We start from the raw sequence: 16,697 nt of genomic DNA on the forward strand, positions 1-16,697 counted from the left end.
GCAGATAGGATTGGATTTGACAGTACTGCCGACACTTCTCTCCTTCATGGGTGTATCGTCCCACCTACACCATTCATCTAATGTCATGAAGAATGGCTACCTGCAGAAGGTGTGGTTGACTACAGCCATCTTTGGAATTATGTCATTGGCTTCAGTATCTGCTAATGATTGGTAGCATCTGCTTCAGATTTAAGGAAAATCATATTTATACATTTTGTATATATTTGTTTTACTGCTACCCATCTGTCAAAGGAACTTTATGTATTAGTAATTCCAAAAATATCCTTGTCGCGTTCAACACATTGTTTCTTTCAACCTCTCTCTGCTCTCCCTCATTGCACGTAGAAAATCGTAGTATAGTCAGACAAAGTCAACACGGTTTTACGGTAGAGAAATTTAGTAGTCATTTTTGAGGATGTAACTGGTAGGGTAGATAAAGCAGAACCAATAGTTATAGTATACTTGGATTTTCAAAAGATATTGGGCGGGATTTACTGGCTGAAAGTTTGCATGCAGGAACAGGTTACAATTAAGAAGGCAAATTATATGTTGACATCTGTTGCAAAGGTACATCAATATAAGAATAAGGATCGAACAGGGTATGGCGAAAACCACACCTGGAATATTGTGCAATTTTAATCTCTATATTTAAGGAGGCTTGGAGATAGTCTGGCAAAGGTTTATTAGATTGGTTTTTGAAATGTCTTATGATGAGAGATTGAGAAAATTGAGCCTTTACCCTGTGGACTATAAAAATTAGAGCTCATCTCATTGATACATGGAAGATTCTGAAGAGCTTAATAAAGGAGACCCTGCCAGTTATTTCCCCAGTTGGGAATCTTGAACAAAGGGCAACGGAGCCTTAGAATAAGGGATCGATCGTTTAGGATTGAGATGAGAAGAAATTGCTTTGTCGAACGGTTACAGCACAGAAGGATGCCATTTGACTCACTTTGTCTGTGCCAGCTCTCTGCAGGAGAACCTCATCTAGTGCCACTATTCTGCCTTTTCTCTGTAACCTTGCACATTTTTCATTTTCACATAATTCAATCAGAGGATTGTGAATCTTTGGAATTCTACATCCTGGAGGGTTGAGGATATTCCACCATTGAATACGCTTAAGGCTAAGATATTTGTTCTCTCAGGGAATTGAGGGATATCGGAAGTGGGCGGGAAAGTGGGGTTGAAGCCAAAGATCGGCCATGATTGTATTGAATGGCAGAGCAAGCTTAAGGGGCCGTATGATCTATTCAAAGGAGAGTTGGTGGGTGAGCAATTTTTAAGAGTACGGTAGCGTAGTGGTTATGTTATTGGACGGATAATCCAGAGGTCTTGTCAAATAATCAGAGCAGAGAAGTTGGTGGGGGTCACCATTTTAGCTGGTTGGCTCGTTAACAGGAGTGAAGTGGAGGGTTGATCTTTGGAGGGGGGAGGGGGGGGGGGATGGCTGGGTTTCATTTTTTTGTTTATGGCGGGGGGACGGGACGTCTGGGGTGGGGGTCAGGGAATGCTGACGTGGGTGGCGTTGGTGTGGCATGGTTGATTAAGGGGAGATGGTGAGGGCCCAGAGGGTGAGCGAGGCATGCACTGGGAGTCTTGTTTTTGCGCATTTAAGGGGTTTGTTTGCGGACGTTGTGTTTCTTCACGAGATGCGCCTGATGTTGGGGGAACCAGACGAGGCGGAGGAAGGGCTGGGTGGAGCAAGTGTTCCATTTGGGGTTTAGATATGAAGCTGAGGGGGTGGCGGTGTTGATCAATATGAGAATGGCCTTTGAGGTGGGGAGCATAGTGACTGACTCAGTGGGTAGGTTTGTAATTGAGTGGGAAGTTGGACGGGACGCCTACGGTACGTACTGGTGAATATATATGCTTCAAATTGAAACGTTGTGGAATTTCTGAGGTGGGTTTTAGTAAAGATTTTAGACCAAGTACCTCCGGTCCACCCTCAGAATGGCCTCCACCAACCTCAACCTCTCAGCCCAATCCACCCACTCCCTATGCACCCGAATCGAGATGAGTTGCCCCCTTACCACCGTCTTCAGCACCTCCCACAGCATGGAGGTGGAAACCTCCCTCATCTTATTCTGCTCCACATAGTTCCGGGTGGCCACCCTCACCCTTTTACACACACCCTTATCCACCAATAGCCCTACACCCAACCTCCACTGCGGCCGCTGGGCATCCCCCTCTGCCACCCCCAAGTCCATCCAATGTAGCGCATGGTCTAACACCACAGCCGCCGAATACTCTGATCCAGCCACCCCTGCCAACGTGCCTTATCCAAGACAAAGAAATTAATCCAGGAGTAGACCCCGGTGTACGTGCGAAAAATATTAAAACTTCTTTGCCCTCGTCCTCTCAAACTGCCACGGTTCTGTCCCCCCATGCATTTCATAAAACCCAGTATCTCCTTTGCCATGGCCAAAACTTTCAGGGACCGAGGGCATGACCGGTCCAATCTAGGATCCAGGCCCGTATTAAAATTCTCTCTCTTTCTTTTCCCCCTGTTCCACCCCTATTCTAATCCCATTTTCCAGCATTTGATCCATAATCATTGGGATCATCGAGCCCTTAAATGAGTCAATGGACTTTTGGCTGGGTTGTTGAAATCTTTGCAGCACGTCACGCGATGAGAGTTGGAAAATACCAGCCTATGGAAAAGGGGCTAACATATACGGAGCCCCCTAGATATCAAGAAGCTTAAAGAAAAAATGGAAAGCGCAGGGCAGATACTGAGGGCTCAATACTTCAGAATTTAGAGGAGTATAAAGAAGTTACGGATGAAGTGAGGTTAAAAAAAACCTAGGAAAGCCAAAGAGCATGAAAAAATATTGGCAAGTAAAATCAAGGAAAACCCAAAGATTTTCTAAGAAATACAAAAAGCAAGAGGATAACTAAAGGAAAAGTAGGGCCCATGAGTTGAAAATATTTATTTAAAAAAGAGAGAGAGAGAGAGAGAGAGAGAGAGAAAGAGAGAGAGAGAGAGAGAGAGATAAATAGATAGATCAGAGACAAAAACTGCAGTTGGTATGGCCAGTAGAGAGAAAGCGGCTATGAGACATTGGCAAGCTGTCAGGCAGAACGTGGGAGGGAGGACAGTCTCATACCATGGCAATCTTAAAGCTCTTAATAATTTGCCCTGGAGATGCCAGGAGGAAAACAAAATCACCATATTCTACCTTACTGCTGATAATCAGCTTGGAAATTCTTCAAAGACCAATGGTCAGCGTTCGCAGTGACTCGATGAAACTGAGAAACAAATCCATTGGGAAGATGGGAGTGGTCGTGGATAGTTACCTACAAAGAATTTAATCCTGTCGAGAGTGTGTTGCGATGTATCTGCATGAGGTGGGGTTATTGGATGCGTTAAAGCATTAATAAGGGCTACCTTTTCTGTACTTTAGAATATTAGTTGCCTGCGATGTAATGTTTAGCTGTGTTGCTGTTAATTTCTTTGTTTCAGTAAAATTCTTTTAATTTGAAATAATGTTATGTGATAGTTTGAATTAGTTATAGGGAATTTGAATATCTTTTTGTAAAAGTGATCGATCTCGATAGGGATTGCAACACTTAGTCTGCTGTGGAAATTGCTTTTTGATTGTGAATATCAGTTGTAAGTGTTGGGAGAGATCCTAAATTGTAACACTAAGCTTGGGGGGGGGGGGGGGGGTGAGAAAGACTTTAAAATTCCAAAGATTCTAATCTACCCTCAAACCAGAGATGCTCATTATCTTGATCAAAGGCAATGCAATTAATACAGGTGTGTTGTACTGTCTTCAATAATGTTAAAGATTAACTTAATTTTCTGCACAGCTGTCTCACATGTTGCTTCTAGTTTTCATTCCACTCCTGCATGAATGTCACAAATTCTCATCACATGCAGAAACAGCAAGAGGGCTTTTCTTGGATACTAGTTTTACCAGCGGATACTAGTTTTAGCAATGAGTATTAGATACAAGTATAGCCAGTTCACGCTGCTACATTTAGTCTCCTTCGAATTGTTATCGTTAAATGTAATAGTAATATGAAGGATGCAATTCCTATCTTGAATGCTTGAAATATCTGAAATGCCCAAGGTGAAGCTATGGACTTTGTCAATATCAAAAGTCAGCTGAGTTCACTATCAAGCCTGCTAATGTCAGAGGTTCAGGTCTCCTACATTCCCCATTAAAATTTGCAATAACAACAACCTGTCCTCTATATAGTGCCTTTAATGTAATAAAATGTCCCAAGGTGTTTCACGGAATGTTACAAAACAGCACTAAGGTATTTAGGTGATTCCTAAATCGCACAAATTCGAGTGCACCCATTTATGATGTGATATATTAAATCGATACTTCTAATTAAATATACCTGCATCAATGGCCAAATACTTGATGAGAACTTATTTCTAGAGCTGAAAAAATATTTGAAACGATGTTTAAATGCAAATCTACAAGTTTATTTATCAATAACTAACTATCTTGCCTCTTACGTTCACATTACCTTGGTGGTAGAGTACTCTGAGATGTGTTGGTTGGTGAAGTAAGGGGACTGGTCCAACCTGCAGGTGAACGTGGTGTGCTTCGTGTTACAGAACTGTTGCCAGATCCCTGCTTTATTAAAAGAAAAGTTAAATGCAATCAACATTTAGTAAAGCAATTTCCTAAATTTGTCTGAAGCAGAAAATATCAATAAAATGATTAGGTAAACATTTATTTTTATAGTTTATTAGTTCATGATCTTACACAGTTTAGTAGTCTGCATGATCAACAGATCGTTTAGTTGTTTCCAACACGAAGATCAAATACCACAATACATGTATTTCACTTGAAATGAATGAAATGAAATGAAATGAAAATCGCTTCTTGTCACAAGTAGGCTTCAAATGAAGTTACTGTGAAAAGCCCCTAGTCGCCACATTCCAGCGCTTGTTCGGGGAGGCTGGTACGGGAATTGAACCGTGCTGCTGGCCTGCCTTGGTCTGCTTTAAAAGCCAGCGATTTAAGCTCTGTGCTAAACCAGCCCCTGGTTTCCCACAAAACTGCCCCACAAAATGTCATTATACTTTGGTCAAAAACACTATGTTCAAGATTGTAACTAGCATTAAGGAGAAGACACAATGCACACAAAAGACTGAGAAACATACAGTATTAGAATAAGAAGTTCAGAAATAGGAGGGATCGAATAGCGCCGGGAAACACGCAGCTAACACACTCACTATGGGACTTTGTTTCCATTTAATTAAATCCCATCCGTAGAATTCATATGGGTGGAGGTAAGGAATAACAAGGGGAAGCAAACACTGACGGGTGTAATTTATAGGCCCCCTAACAGTATCAATACTGTCGGATGGACAATAAATCAGGAGATAATGAGGGCATGTAAAAAAGGCAGTACTTTAATCATGAGTGACTTATGACTTCATGTAGATTAGGAAAATCAAATTGGCAGAGGTAGCCACGAGGAGGAATTCATAAAGTGTATTTGGGACACTTTCTTAGAACAATATGTTGTGGATCCAATCAGGGATCAAGCTATTTTGGATCTAGTAATGTGCAATGAGGCAAGTTTAATAAACAATCTCACAGTAAAAGATGCCCGAGGAAGCAGTGACCATAACATGATCGAATTTAGTTTCACAGAATATTGCAGTGCTGAAGAGGCCCTTCCGCCTATCGAGTCTGCACCGACAGAGGAAAGGCCCTTAGCTGCCCACCTAATTCAGAAGTTTGAGTTAGAAACTTGGGTCAGAAATAATTGTGCTCAAGTTAAATAAGGATAATTAAAAAGGAATTAGGGCAGAGTTGGCCGGAGTGGACTGGGCAACGAGTTTAGCAGAAAAGGCTGTTGATCAGCAATGGCAGACGTTTGTGAAAATAGTTCATGACTCACACCCAAAATGTATCCCAGTGAGGAAGTAGGATTCTAGGAAGGAGTTAAATCAATCATGGTTAACCAAGGAAGTTAAGGATAGTATTAAAATGAAAGAAAAAACAGGCAATGTTGCATAGAATAGCGGTGAGACAGAGGATTGGGAAAGTTTTTAACACGAACAAAAGATGACCAAAGGGTAAACTAGCAAGTAATATAAAAATCAGACACTAAGAGCTTCTGTAAATATATAAAAAGAGAAAGGCCAAAGTGAACATAGGCCCATTAACCAGGAAATGACAGAGGAGTTAAATAAATACTGCGTCAATCTTAACGGTGGAAGACACTAAAAACATTCCAAAAATACTAAATAAACAAGGAAAAAAAAGGGGGGAGGAAAAAGGAGATAGCTATAATTAAAGAAAAAGTACTCGGGAAAATAACGGGGCTACAGGCCGATACATCCCCTGGATCTGATGGGTTGTATCCTAGATATTACGACCCAGATCATACCCCAACAGTGGCTCGGGTACTGGACAGAAACCCCAATCGTTTATTTTAATATTGTAAGACTGTGAGGAAAAGATACTTTGTTCCAGGAGTTATTTCACACAAAATGTTGATATGGTATATTAAAATAATCTTTATTACGAACACAGTATTAAAATCGTTTTTGTTTAAATTAAAGTATATTTATTCAAAGTTTTCAACAGATTTTCAACAAACCCCCCCCCCCCCCCCCAAACAAGAAGAAAGAAACAAGAACACAACAAGCAGAAATTATACATTGGATTTCCCCCATATACAATAACCCCCCCCCCCCCCATATAACAGTAAGAAACACAAATCGGGAAAAAAAAACACCTTAACCCAGACGTCACCCCAAAAGAACCCCCCCCCCCCCCCCCCCGGGCTGCTGCTGCTGACCTCCTCCCAACGCTCTGCAAGATAGTCTAGGAACGGTTGCCACCACCTGAGGAACCCTTGCACAGACCCTTGCAAGGCAAACTTTATCCTCTCCAGCTTGATGAACCCTGCCATGTCATTGATCCAAGCTGCCACACTAGGGGGCTTCGCATCTTTACATAGTAGCAAAATCCTCCGCCGGGCTACCAGGGACGCAAAGGCCAAAATACCGGCCTCTTTTGCCTCCTGCACTCCCGGCTCGTCCGATACCCCAAATAATGCTAATCCACAGCTCGGCTTGACCCGGGCGTTCACTACCTTGGACATAGTCCTCGCAAAATCCCTCCAAAACCCATCCAGCGTCGAGCACGACCAGAACATATGGACGTGAATTGCTGGGCTTCCCGAGCACCTCCCACATCAGTCCTCCACCCCAAAGAACCTACTCAACCTCGCCCCTATCATATGCGCTCTGTGAATAACCTTAACCTGTATCAAGCTAAGCCTGGCACACGCGGAAGAGGAATTAACCCTACTCAGGGCATCAGCCCACAGACCCTCATCTATCTCCTCCCCAAGCTCCTCTTCCCACTTGCCCTTTAACTCCTCCACCGAGGCCTCCTCCTCTTCCTGCAGCTCCTGGTAAATCGCCAAAACCTTGCCTTCTCCAACCCATACACCCGAAATCACCCTGTCCTGAATCCCACGTGCCGGAAGCAGCGGGAATTCCCTCACCTGCCGCCTCACAAACACCCTCACTTGCATGTACATGAAAGCGTTTCCCGGGGGTAGCCCAAACTTCTCCTCCAGCGCCCCTAGGCTCACAAACGTCCTATCGATGAAGAGGTCCCCCATTCTTCTAATCACTGCCCGATGCCAGCTCCGAAACCCCCCATCCATCCTTCCGGGACGAACCGATGGTTCTCCCGAATCGGGGACCAAACCGAGGCTCCCACCTCGCCCCTGTGTCGCCTCCGCTGCCCCCAGATCTTCAGCGTCACTGCCACCACCGGACTCGTGGTGTACCTTGTCGGCGAGAGCGGCAGCGGTGCCGTCACCAGTGCCCTCAAGCTCGTGTCCACACAGGACGCCATCTCTAGCCTCTTCCACGCCGCCCCCTCTCCCTCCATTACCCACTTACGGATCATCGCCACATTGGCTGCCCAATAATAGCCACACAAATTTGGCAGCGCCAGCGCCCCCCCCCCCCTGTCTCTGCTACGCTCCAGAAACACCCTCCCTCGGGATCTTATTCGCCCACACAAATCCCATGATGCTCCTGCTTACCCGTTTGAAAAAGGTCTTGGGGATCAAAATGGGAAGGCACTGGAACACAAAGAGAAACCTCGGAAGGACCATCATTTTGACCGACTGCACCCTACCCGCTAGTGAGAGTGGCAGCATATCCCATCTTTTAAAATCCTCCTCCATCTGCTCCACCAACCACGTCAAATTGAGCTTGTGCAGGGCCCCCCAACTCCTAGCTACTTGGATCCCCAGGTACCGAAAGCTCCTTTCCGCCCTCTTCAGCGGCAGCTCGTCTATTCCCCCTTCCCTGGTCCCCTGAATGCACCACAAAGAGCTCACTCTTCCCTACGTTGAGTTTATACCCCGAAAAGTCCGCAAACTCCCTAAGGATCCGCATGACCTCCGCCATCCCCTCCACTGGATCCGCAACATACAACAGGTCATCGGCATACAGCTTCACCCGGTGTTCCTCTCCCCCCCGAACCAATCCCCTCCATTTCCTGGACTCCCTCAGTGCCATGGCCAGCGGCTCAATTGCCAGTGCAATTGCCTCGTCCCCCGGTACAGCCGAAAGTACTCCGACCTCCGCCGGTTCGTAGCCACACTTGCCGCCGGGGCTCTATATAGCAGCCTGACCCAACTGATGAACCCCTACCCGAACCCAAACCTCCGCAACACTTCCCAAAGATACTCCCACTTCACCCGATCAAAGGCCTCCTCCGCGTCCATAGCTGCCACTACCTCCGCTTCCCCCTCCACCAAGGGCGTCATAATCACATTGAGGAGCCTCCGCACATTTGAATTTAGCTGCCTACCCTTCACAAATCCCGTCTGGTCCTCATGATTCACCCCGGGACACAGTCCTCAATTCTCGTAGCCAGCACCTTCACCAACATTGAGGAGCGAGATCGGTCTATACGACCCACATTGCAATGGATCCTTGTCCCGCTTCAAGATCAAAGAAATCAGCGCCCTGGACATTGTCGGGGGCAAGGTCCCCTCCTCCCTCGCCTTATTAAAAGTCCTCATGAGCAACTGGCCCAGCAGGTCCATGTATTTCCTATAAAATTCAACCGGGAACCTATCCGGCCCCAGGGCCTTCCCCGCCTGCATGTTCCCCAATCCTTTAACCAGCTCCTCCAACCCAATCGGTGCCCCCAAACCAGCCACCTGCTCTTCCTCCACCCTCTGGAACCTCAGCTGATCTAGGAATCGTCACATCCCCTCCTCCCCTGCTGGGGGCTCAGACCTGTACAGATCCCCATAGAAGCCCCTAAATACCTCATTTATTCTCACCGCACTCCGCACCGTATTCCTCCCTCTATCCCTAACTCCACCAATCTCCCTAGCTGCCTCCCTCTTACGAAGCTGATGTGCCAGCATCCAACTCGCCTTCTCCCCATACTCATACGCCACCCCCTGCGCTTTCCTCCACTGTGCCTCTGCTTTCCCCGTGGTCACCAGGTCGAATTCCGTCTGGAGGTTCCGTCGCTCCCTAAGTAGCCCGTCCTTGGGACCCTCTGCATAACTCCTGTCCACCCTTAAAATCTCCCCCACCAACCTCTCCCTCCTCTCTCTCTTCTCCCTGTGGGCCCTAATGGAGATTAGCTCTCTCCTGACCACCGCCTTCAACACCTCCCAGACTACCCCCAACTGCACCTCCCCGTTGTCATTGGCCTCCAAGTATCTTTCAATACACCCCTGCACCTGCCCACACACACCCTCATCCGGCAACAGTCCCACATCGAGGCGCCACAGGCGTGGTCAGAGATGGCTATGGCCGAATATTCCGTTCCCTCCACTTTCGGGATTAGCGCCCTACTCAAAATGAAAAAAATCGATCCGGAAGTAGGCTCTATGGACGTGGGAAAAGGAAAATTCCCTGGCCTGCGGGCTGGCAAACCTCCATGGATCCACTCTCCCCATCTGGTCTATAAACCCCCCGAGCACCTTGGCCGCAGCCGGCCTCTTACCCGTCCTGGATCTAGAACAGTCCAGTGCTGGGTCCAGCACCCTGTTGAAGTCCCCCCCCCCGATTATCAAGCTTCCTACTTCCAGATCCGGAATCCGACCCAGCATGCGTTTCATAAATCCGGTATCATCCCAATTCGGGGCATATACGTTCACCAGTACCACCAGCACACCCTGCAACCTACCACTCACCATCACATATCAACCTCCATTATCCGCTACACTATTCAGTGCCTCGAATGACACCCGCTTCCCCACCAGTATTGCAACCCCTCTGTTCTTCGCACCCAGCCCTGAATGAAAGACCTGCCCTACCCATCCCTTTCTCAGCCTAACCTGATCTACCACCTTCAGATGTGTCTCCTGGAGCATAACCACGTCTGCCTTCAGTCCCTTTAAGTGCGCAAACACCCGGGCCCTCTTGACCGGCCCATTCAAACCCCTCACATTCCAAGTTATCAGCCGGATCAGGGGGCTACTGCACCCCCCACCCCCCCTGCGACTAGCCATCTCCTTTTCTAGGCCAGCCACGTGCCCGCACCTCCCGCACCCTCCAGTCCCCCAGGCGGCGGACCCCCGCCCCGACTATCTCTCCTACTTCCAGCTCCCCTTTGGCCAATGCAGCAGCAACACAGTTCCCTCCCCTCTCTCCCTTCCCCCTCTCCCCCCACCCCGCTAGATCCTCATCTAGCCATTTATTAAAATACAGTTAACATCACACAAGAAAGATAGCTCACAATTACCCCTGAAACAATGCTAATCAATACAGTAACACAATAACCCGTAACTATCTTTATTCCCACTCAAGCAACAAAACTATCTCAGCTCTCAATCCACTTTCAAATACAGTTAGCCCTCAGGAACACCTGCTGTACAGAGATGCCCTGATATTCTACTTTGAGAAAAAAATATCCTTTGACACTGCTTTAAAAAGAAAGATACCTGAATCCTGTCAGAACAATGCTTGACCTCATCCTCACCAATCAGCCAGCTGCAAATGCATCTGTCTATGGCAGTATTGGTAGGAGTGACCACTGGAGAGTACTTGTGGAGATGAAGTCCCGTCTTCACACTGAGGATATCCTCCATCATATTGTGCCACGATGCTAAATGGATAGATTTCGAACAGATCTAGCAACTCATGGGCCATTAAAAGTAGTACTCAACCATAATCTGTAACCTCATGGCCCAGCATATCCCACAATTTACCATTACCACCATTCCAGGGGATCAAACCTGGTTCAATGAAGAGTTAAGAGGGCATGTCAGGGGCATCAGCAGGCAAAACTAAAAATGGCATGTCAACCTGGTGAAGCTACAATACAAGACACTGTACCTGCCGAATGGCATAAGCGGTTCCACAACCAACGGATCAGATACAAGTTCTGCAGTCCCGCAACGTCCAGTCATGAATGGTGGTGGATAATTAAACTACTAACTGGAGGAGGCTGCAAAAATATCCCCATTATAATAACTTCAGTTGAGGCCAGGATAACGCAAAACTCGGATTTATTCCTTGAACAAAAAGAAGCCAATGTGCGGCGTACAATGATAACGTCCCAGGCCAGGACCATCAGGAACACCAGTCCGGGTCTGGGTTACACATTTTAAAGTCCTGCCAGACCTAAAGTCACCCGCTTGTGAATCATACTCTATGAACCTCATGGGGAGATCATCAATCTGCAATCACCTGTGGTCTCTGTGGGCATCATAACATCTCTCCCTTCTCAAGTCCATTTCATCACCGGTGCTCGCATGGTAAGGAGGTCTCTTCTGCCTCTTTGCGCTTGGCCTCGTGTCCACGGCAGGTGGAGCCAAGTTGGGAGGCGTAAAACAGGCATGTGACCTTTGCTTCCTCAGAGAATTGCTGAGGGTCATCGGCGCAGATTCCTCATCAGTACTGGCCACTGGGGGCAAACCTGATTCCGTGGCTTCCATGCTTCGGAACCAGAGTCTTCATTATTGAGGGAGATGGGCATAGGGTCTCCGGTGGGCTGTAGCCTTGCACTGGAGATGGCCGCGACTGGAGTCGGAGATGTGGTTTTGGTAGGAGCGGGCTCCCTACTTCTAAGATGGTCCAGGTGCTTCCTCATACTTTCACTTGGACCTTCACCTTCAAGAACAGATGGGGCCCGACTTTTCTAGTATGACTCAAGGGCCCAGCTGGAGCCACTGTCAAAGTTTTGTACATAGACAACCTCACCAGACTTGAACGCTTTCTCAGATCTCATGGCATCATGGTTTCTTTTTTGATTCTCCTGTTTGGACTCCACATTCCCCGCCATATTCAGAAACAGCAGGTTCAACCTGCTGCATAGTCGTTGTCCCATCAATAACTCTGCCAGGGTGACTCCTGTCATGGTATGGGGTGTGGTTCTGTAATCGAATAGAAATCACGCCAACCTTGTCTCCATGGGTCCGCCAGCTGCTTCTTCATTCTGTTCTTCCGCTCTGCCAGACCATTGGACGATGGGTGATATGACGCTGTCCAAATGTTTTTGACGCCATTTGATTTCGGAAAAGCTTGAAACTCCCCACTAGTGAAGGCTGTACCATTGTCAGAGACTAAGACTTCCGATAATGCTGTGAATGCAAAAGCTCTGTCGGAGTTTCTCAATTGTGGCATGGGATATTTTAGAGGCCATACGGTATACTTCCATTCATTTGGAATGGCCATCCACTAAGATGCCTAAAAGAGGCCAGCGAAGTCTACACATACCCGCACACATGGTCTGCCTTGCCACTCCCATGGGTGTGGGGGGGTGAACGGAGGAGCTTCTGGTTCTCTTGGCATAAAGTACATTGTTATACCACGTCCACAGTATACGTGTCAAACCTGGGCCATCTAATGTAGTTCCTCGCGAGCATCTTCATTTGGAAACTCCAAGATGGCCATTGTGCAGTTCCATTAAGATTGGGTTCCGCCCTGAACGGGGAACGACGGCCCAGGATCCCCACAAGATTAGACCTTCCTCAGCACTTAGTTCTTGCTTCTTGGATAGTTAGGGCTTCATGTTGTCAGAGGCTCGTACTTTCTCCCTGTGTCGGCGTGGGTTTCCTCCGGGTGCTCCGGTTTCCTTCCACAGTCCAAAGATGTGTAGGTTAGTGGTTTGGTCATGATCAATGCGTGGGTTTATAGGGATAGGGCAGAAAGTGGGCCTTGGTAGAGTGCTCGTTTGGAGGATCGGTGCCTCTTTCTGCATGTCAGGATTCCATGGATCCTTCTATGGATCACCTTGCTAAATGTGCTATACATGACACCCTCAGCATCGCGGATGCTGCAAAGTGAGTCCACCTGCAGCTCCAGCTTAGAAATCTAAAGATTTGCAGAGGACATGGACTTAGCACAATTAATGCAAGTACAGCATCAGTAACGAGGAAATTAATGGAACTAAAGAGTGACAAATCTCCAGGACGTGACGGTTTCCAAGAGAGGATGTTAAAGGAAGTAGGGTAGCACACTATAATGCCCTACCTATAATCTTTCAGACTTTGCCAGATTCAAGAGTAGTCCCTCTGGATTGGAAAATTGCACATAAGAAGGGTGAAAGGGGGGGAAAGGATAGAGCAGAGTATTCTCTAAATGGAAAGAGGTTAGGTACAGTGGATGTTCAATGAGACTTGGGGGTTCAGGTGCATAGGTCCATAAAATGCCAGGAACAAGTGCAGAAAATAGTCAAAAAAGCCAATGGAATGCGAGCCTTTACATTAGAGGATTGGAGTATAAAGATACAGAAATATAATATATAATAATAATCTTTGTCACAAGTGGGCTTACATTAACACTGCAATGAAGTTACTGTGAAAAGCCCGGAGTCGCCACATTCCGGTGCCTGTTAGGGTATACTGATGGAGAATTCAGATATCTAATTCATCTAACAGCACGTCTTTCGGGACTTGTGGGAGGAAACCGGAACACGCGGAGGAAACCCGTGCAGACACGGGGACAACGTGCAGACTCCACACAGACAGTGACCCGAGCCGGGAATCGAACTCGGGACCTTGGCACTGTGAAGCAACAGTGCTAACCACTGTACTACCATGCAGCTATACAAAACACTGGTTAGACCCCACTTGGAGTACTGTGATACTGTGAGCAGTTCTGGGCACCACACCTTAGGGGGGTAGTGTAACGTAGGTTTACCAAAATAATCCATGGATTACAGGGGTTAAATTACGAGGAGTGATTACAAAATTTAGACCTGTTTTTGCTAGAATTTAGAAGGTTATGGGGTGATCTAATCAAAGCATATTAACAGGGAAAGACAGGGTGGATAAATATAAACTCTTTCCACTGGTTGGACATTCTAAAACTAGGGGGCATAGTCTAACAATTAGTGCTAGACGGTCAGGAGAGATGTTAGGAAGAACTTTTTCCCTCAAAGGGTGATAGAGGTTTGGAACTTTCACCCTCAAACAGCTACTGAAGCTAGATCAGTTGTTCATTTTAAACCTGAGAGAGATAAGGGGCTGGATTCTCTGCACGCCGACACCGAATTCGTGTTCAGCGACGGGGTGGAGAATCCGTTTTCCCACACGAAATCAGGACCGGTGCCGGTTCCGCTATTCTCCGCCCCCCCGAAAAGCGGCGTACTCAGGACGCACACCGCGCCGAGTTTCCACTTCCTCAGGCCATTGCTATTCTCCGCCCCCAACCGGCCGAATTCCTGACGGCGTGGTTCTAATCTGGTCCTGCCGTTCGGGATCCTCGCGTGGCGGCTGCGGACTCAATCTGGGGCCGCCACAGTCGGGGGAGAGCCAATCGGAGGGCATGGGGGGGGCTCCATTCAGGACTGGGGGCTACATGTGCGGGCGGTCAGGGTCGGGCAAGTGGCCAATGCGGGGCACTATTACAGCGGTCCAGGTCCACGGGCTGAGGCTGCCATGGAGCACGCCACGGCCGTTGGAGGCCGCCGCTGTGCGCAGTGCGGCCTCTGACCCAGAAGTGCGGGGGGCCGTATCGGCAGCTGGAGCTGAGAGCTCCACGACAGCTGCCCCCTGCAAGACTGTGAATCTGTGGCCTTTTGACGCCATTTTTCCAGCCGTAAAAGACCACAGTTTTCACAACTGCATGGGACCATAGTCTCAAAAAGGAGAATCCAGCCCCAAATTTGTGTTAAGTAAAGATATTAAGGGATATGGGCCAAAGCAGGTAGTTAGGCCACATCAGCCATAATCTAATTAAATGGTGGGACAGGCTCAACGTACTGAATGGCCTATTTCTGTTCGTGTATTCCTAACAAATGATCCAGGACACACACAGGCAGTTAGAAAGAACTGTGCTTCAAGTTGCAGGTAAGATGATAGCACAAGCTAAGCTTATTCAAGTTTTGACCTTGCAGTTCATGACTCTCCTGATGCTCCAGTGTTCAACGCTTGGTAACTCAGAATTTACAATAATTGTTACAATAATTGATAAATTGCAATACAAAATACCTGGGTATTGCTGGCTAAACTCCGAAGGTGGGTTTGAAGAAGTTTGGTGGCTCCATCCTGGAATGTTTTTGGTAGAGCTCCAAGCAGCATGCTGAACTCTGGAGTGTTAAGTTGGAATAGACATATCAAAACCGCTTGAGCTGCCTAAAAGAAGTAGAGCAAACAAGTGGAATAATTAGTTCCACCCATCACTATGCCTTTAACTTCAATATGATAATCTGCAGTATTTCTCCATGTCCACATTATTCAATCACTAACACTTAATTCAATATATTTTTGCTGAAAGGAGTTGTACTTAACTGACATGAGAACTCAAAAATCAGGTACCATAGCCATCAACCAGTTAACTAAATTTAACTTTCATCTCGAAAACCACTCTTGATTTGCCATTTTCAGGATCGTCTTTGTAAATTGTTGCTCATTAAGTTGGAGGGGTTAAAATTTACCTCAATATAAACAGTAAAAGGAGGTCCAAGGATATTTATAAGTTTCCTAGGTCCTGAAGATTTTCTCAACCGTCTGTTTTCCTTATTGGCTGACATTTAATGCAGCATTAAAATATGGCTGCACTGTTACAGGTGCCATCTTTTGAATGACTACATAAAGTACAATACAAAATTCCCCAGAGTACCCTGTACAATGCTCATTGTTCAAACATCACCAATTCTGCTGATCTAAAGGAAAAACCAAAAATACTGAAATACCCAGCTGTTTTGGCAACATCTGTCAAAATAAAAATCTAATTAAAGTTTCAGGTCAATGACTGCTCATCAGAACTGGGAGTGCTTAGAGATGCAAAAGTGTTATGGGCAGCACGGTAGCACAAGTGGCTAGCACTGTGGCTTCACAGCACCAGGGTCCCAGGTTCGATTCGCCGCTGGGTCATTGTCTGTGCAGAGTCTGCACGTTCTCCCCGTGTCTGCGTGGGTTTCCTCCCACAGTCCAAAGACGTGCAGGTTAGGTGGATTGGCCATGCTAAATTGCCCTTAATGTCCAAAAAGGTTAGGCGGGGTTATTGGGTTATGGGGATAGGGTGGAAGTGAGGGCTTAAGTGGGTCGGTGCAGACTCAATGGGCCGAATGGCCTCCTTCTGCATTGTATGTTCTATGTTGTAATGTTTTATGTTCTTGTTCTATGTTATCGCCAAGGAGGGGAAGATGGAAGGGGAGGAAAAGTCAGAGTTGGTATAGGGTGAGATGGAAGGGGAGGAAAAGTCAGAGTTGGTACAGGGTGAGAATTAAAATCAGTGTTAAACAACGATTAGTGTTTTCAACTTGATATTT

At 46.8% G+C, this 16,697-nt stretch overlaps 1 protein-coding gene across 32 annotated transcripts in view; it reads right to left on the minus strand.

Moving 5' to 3' along the window:
* The window catches only part of clasp2 (cytoplasmic linker associated protein 2), a 666,501-nt gene that overhangs the window by 104,878 nt on the left and 544,926 nt on the right, over positions 1 to 16,697 (minus strand). For 24 of the 32 annotated variants that reach the window (XM_072467277.1, XM_072467284.1, XM_072467270.1 and 21 more), the window contains 2 exons: positions 15,415 to 15,558; positions 4,486 to 4,595 (listed from right to left, as the gene is read on the minus strand). In XM_072467277.1, the coding sequence (XP_072323378.1) occupies positions 4,486 to 4,595; positions 15,415 to 15,558 (254 nt within the window). The remainder of the gene's footprint in view (positions 1 to 4,485; positions 4,596 to 15,414; positions 15,559 to 16,697) is intronic. The other 8 variants (XM_072467285.1, XM_072467272.1, XM_072467268.1 and 5 more) reach the window with 1 other exon arrangement.

Source organism: Scyliorhinus torazame, chromosome 11, assembly GCF_047496885.1.
Source record: "Scyliorhinus torazame isolate Kashiwa2021f chromosome 11, sScyTor2.1, whole genome shotgun sequence".
NCBI classification, from domain to species: domain Eukaryota; kingdom Metazoa; phylum Chordata; class Chondrichthyes; order Carcharhiniformes; family Scyliorhinidae; genus Scyliorhinus; species Scyliorhinus torazame.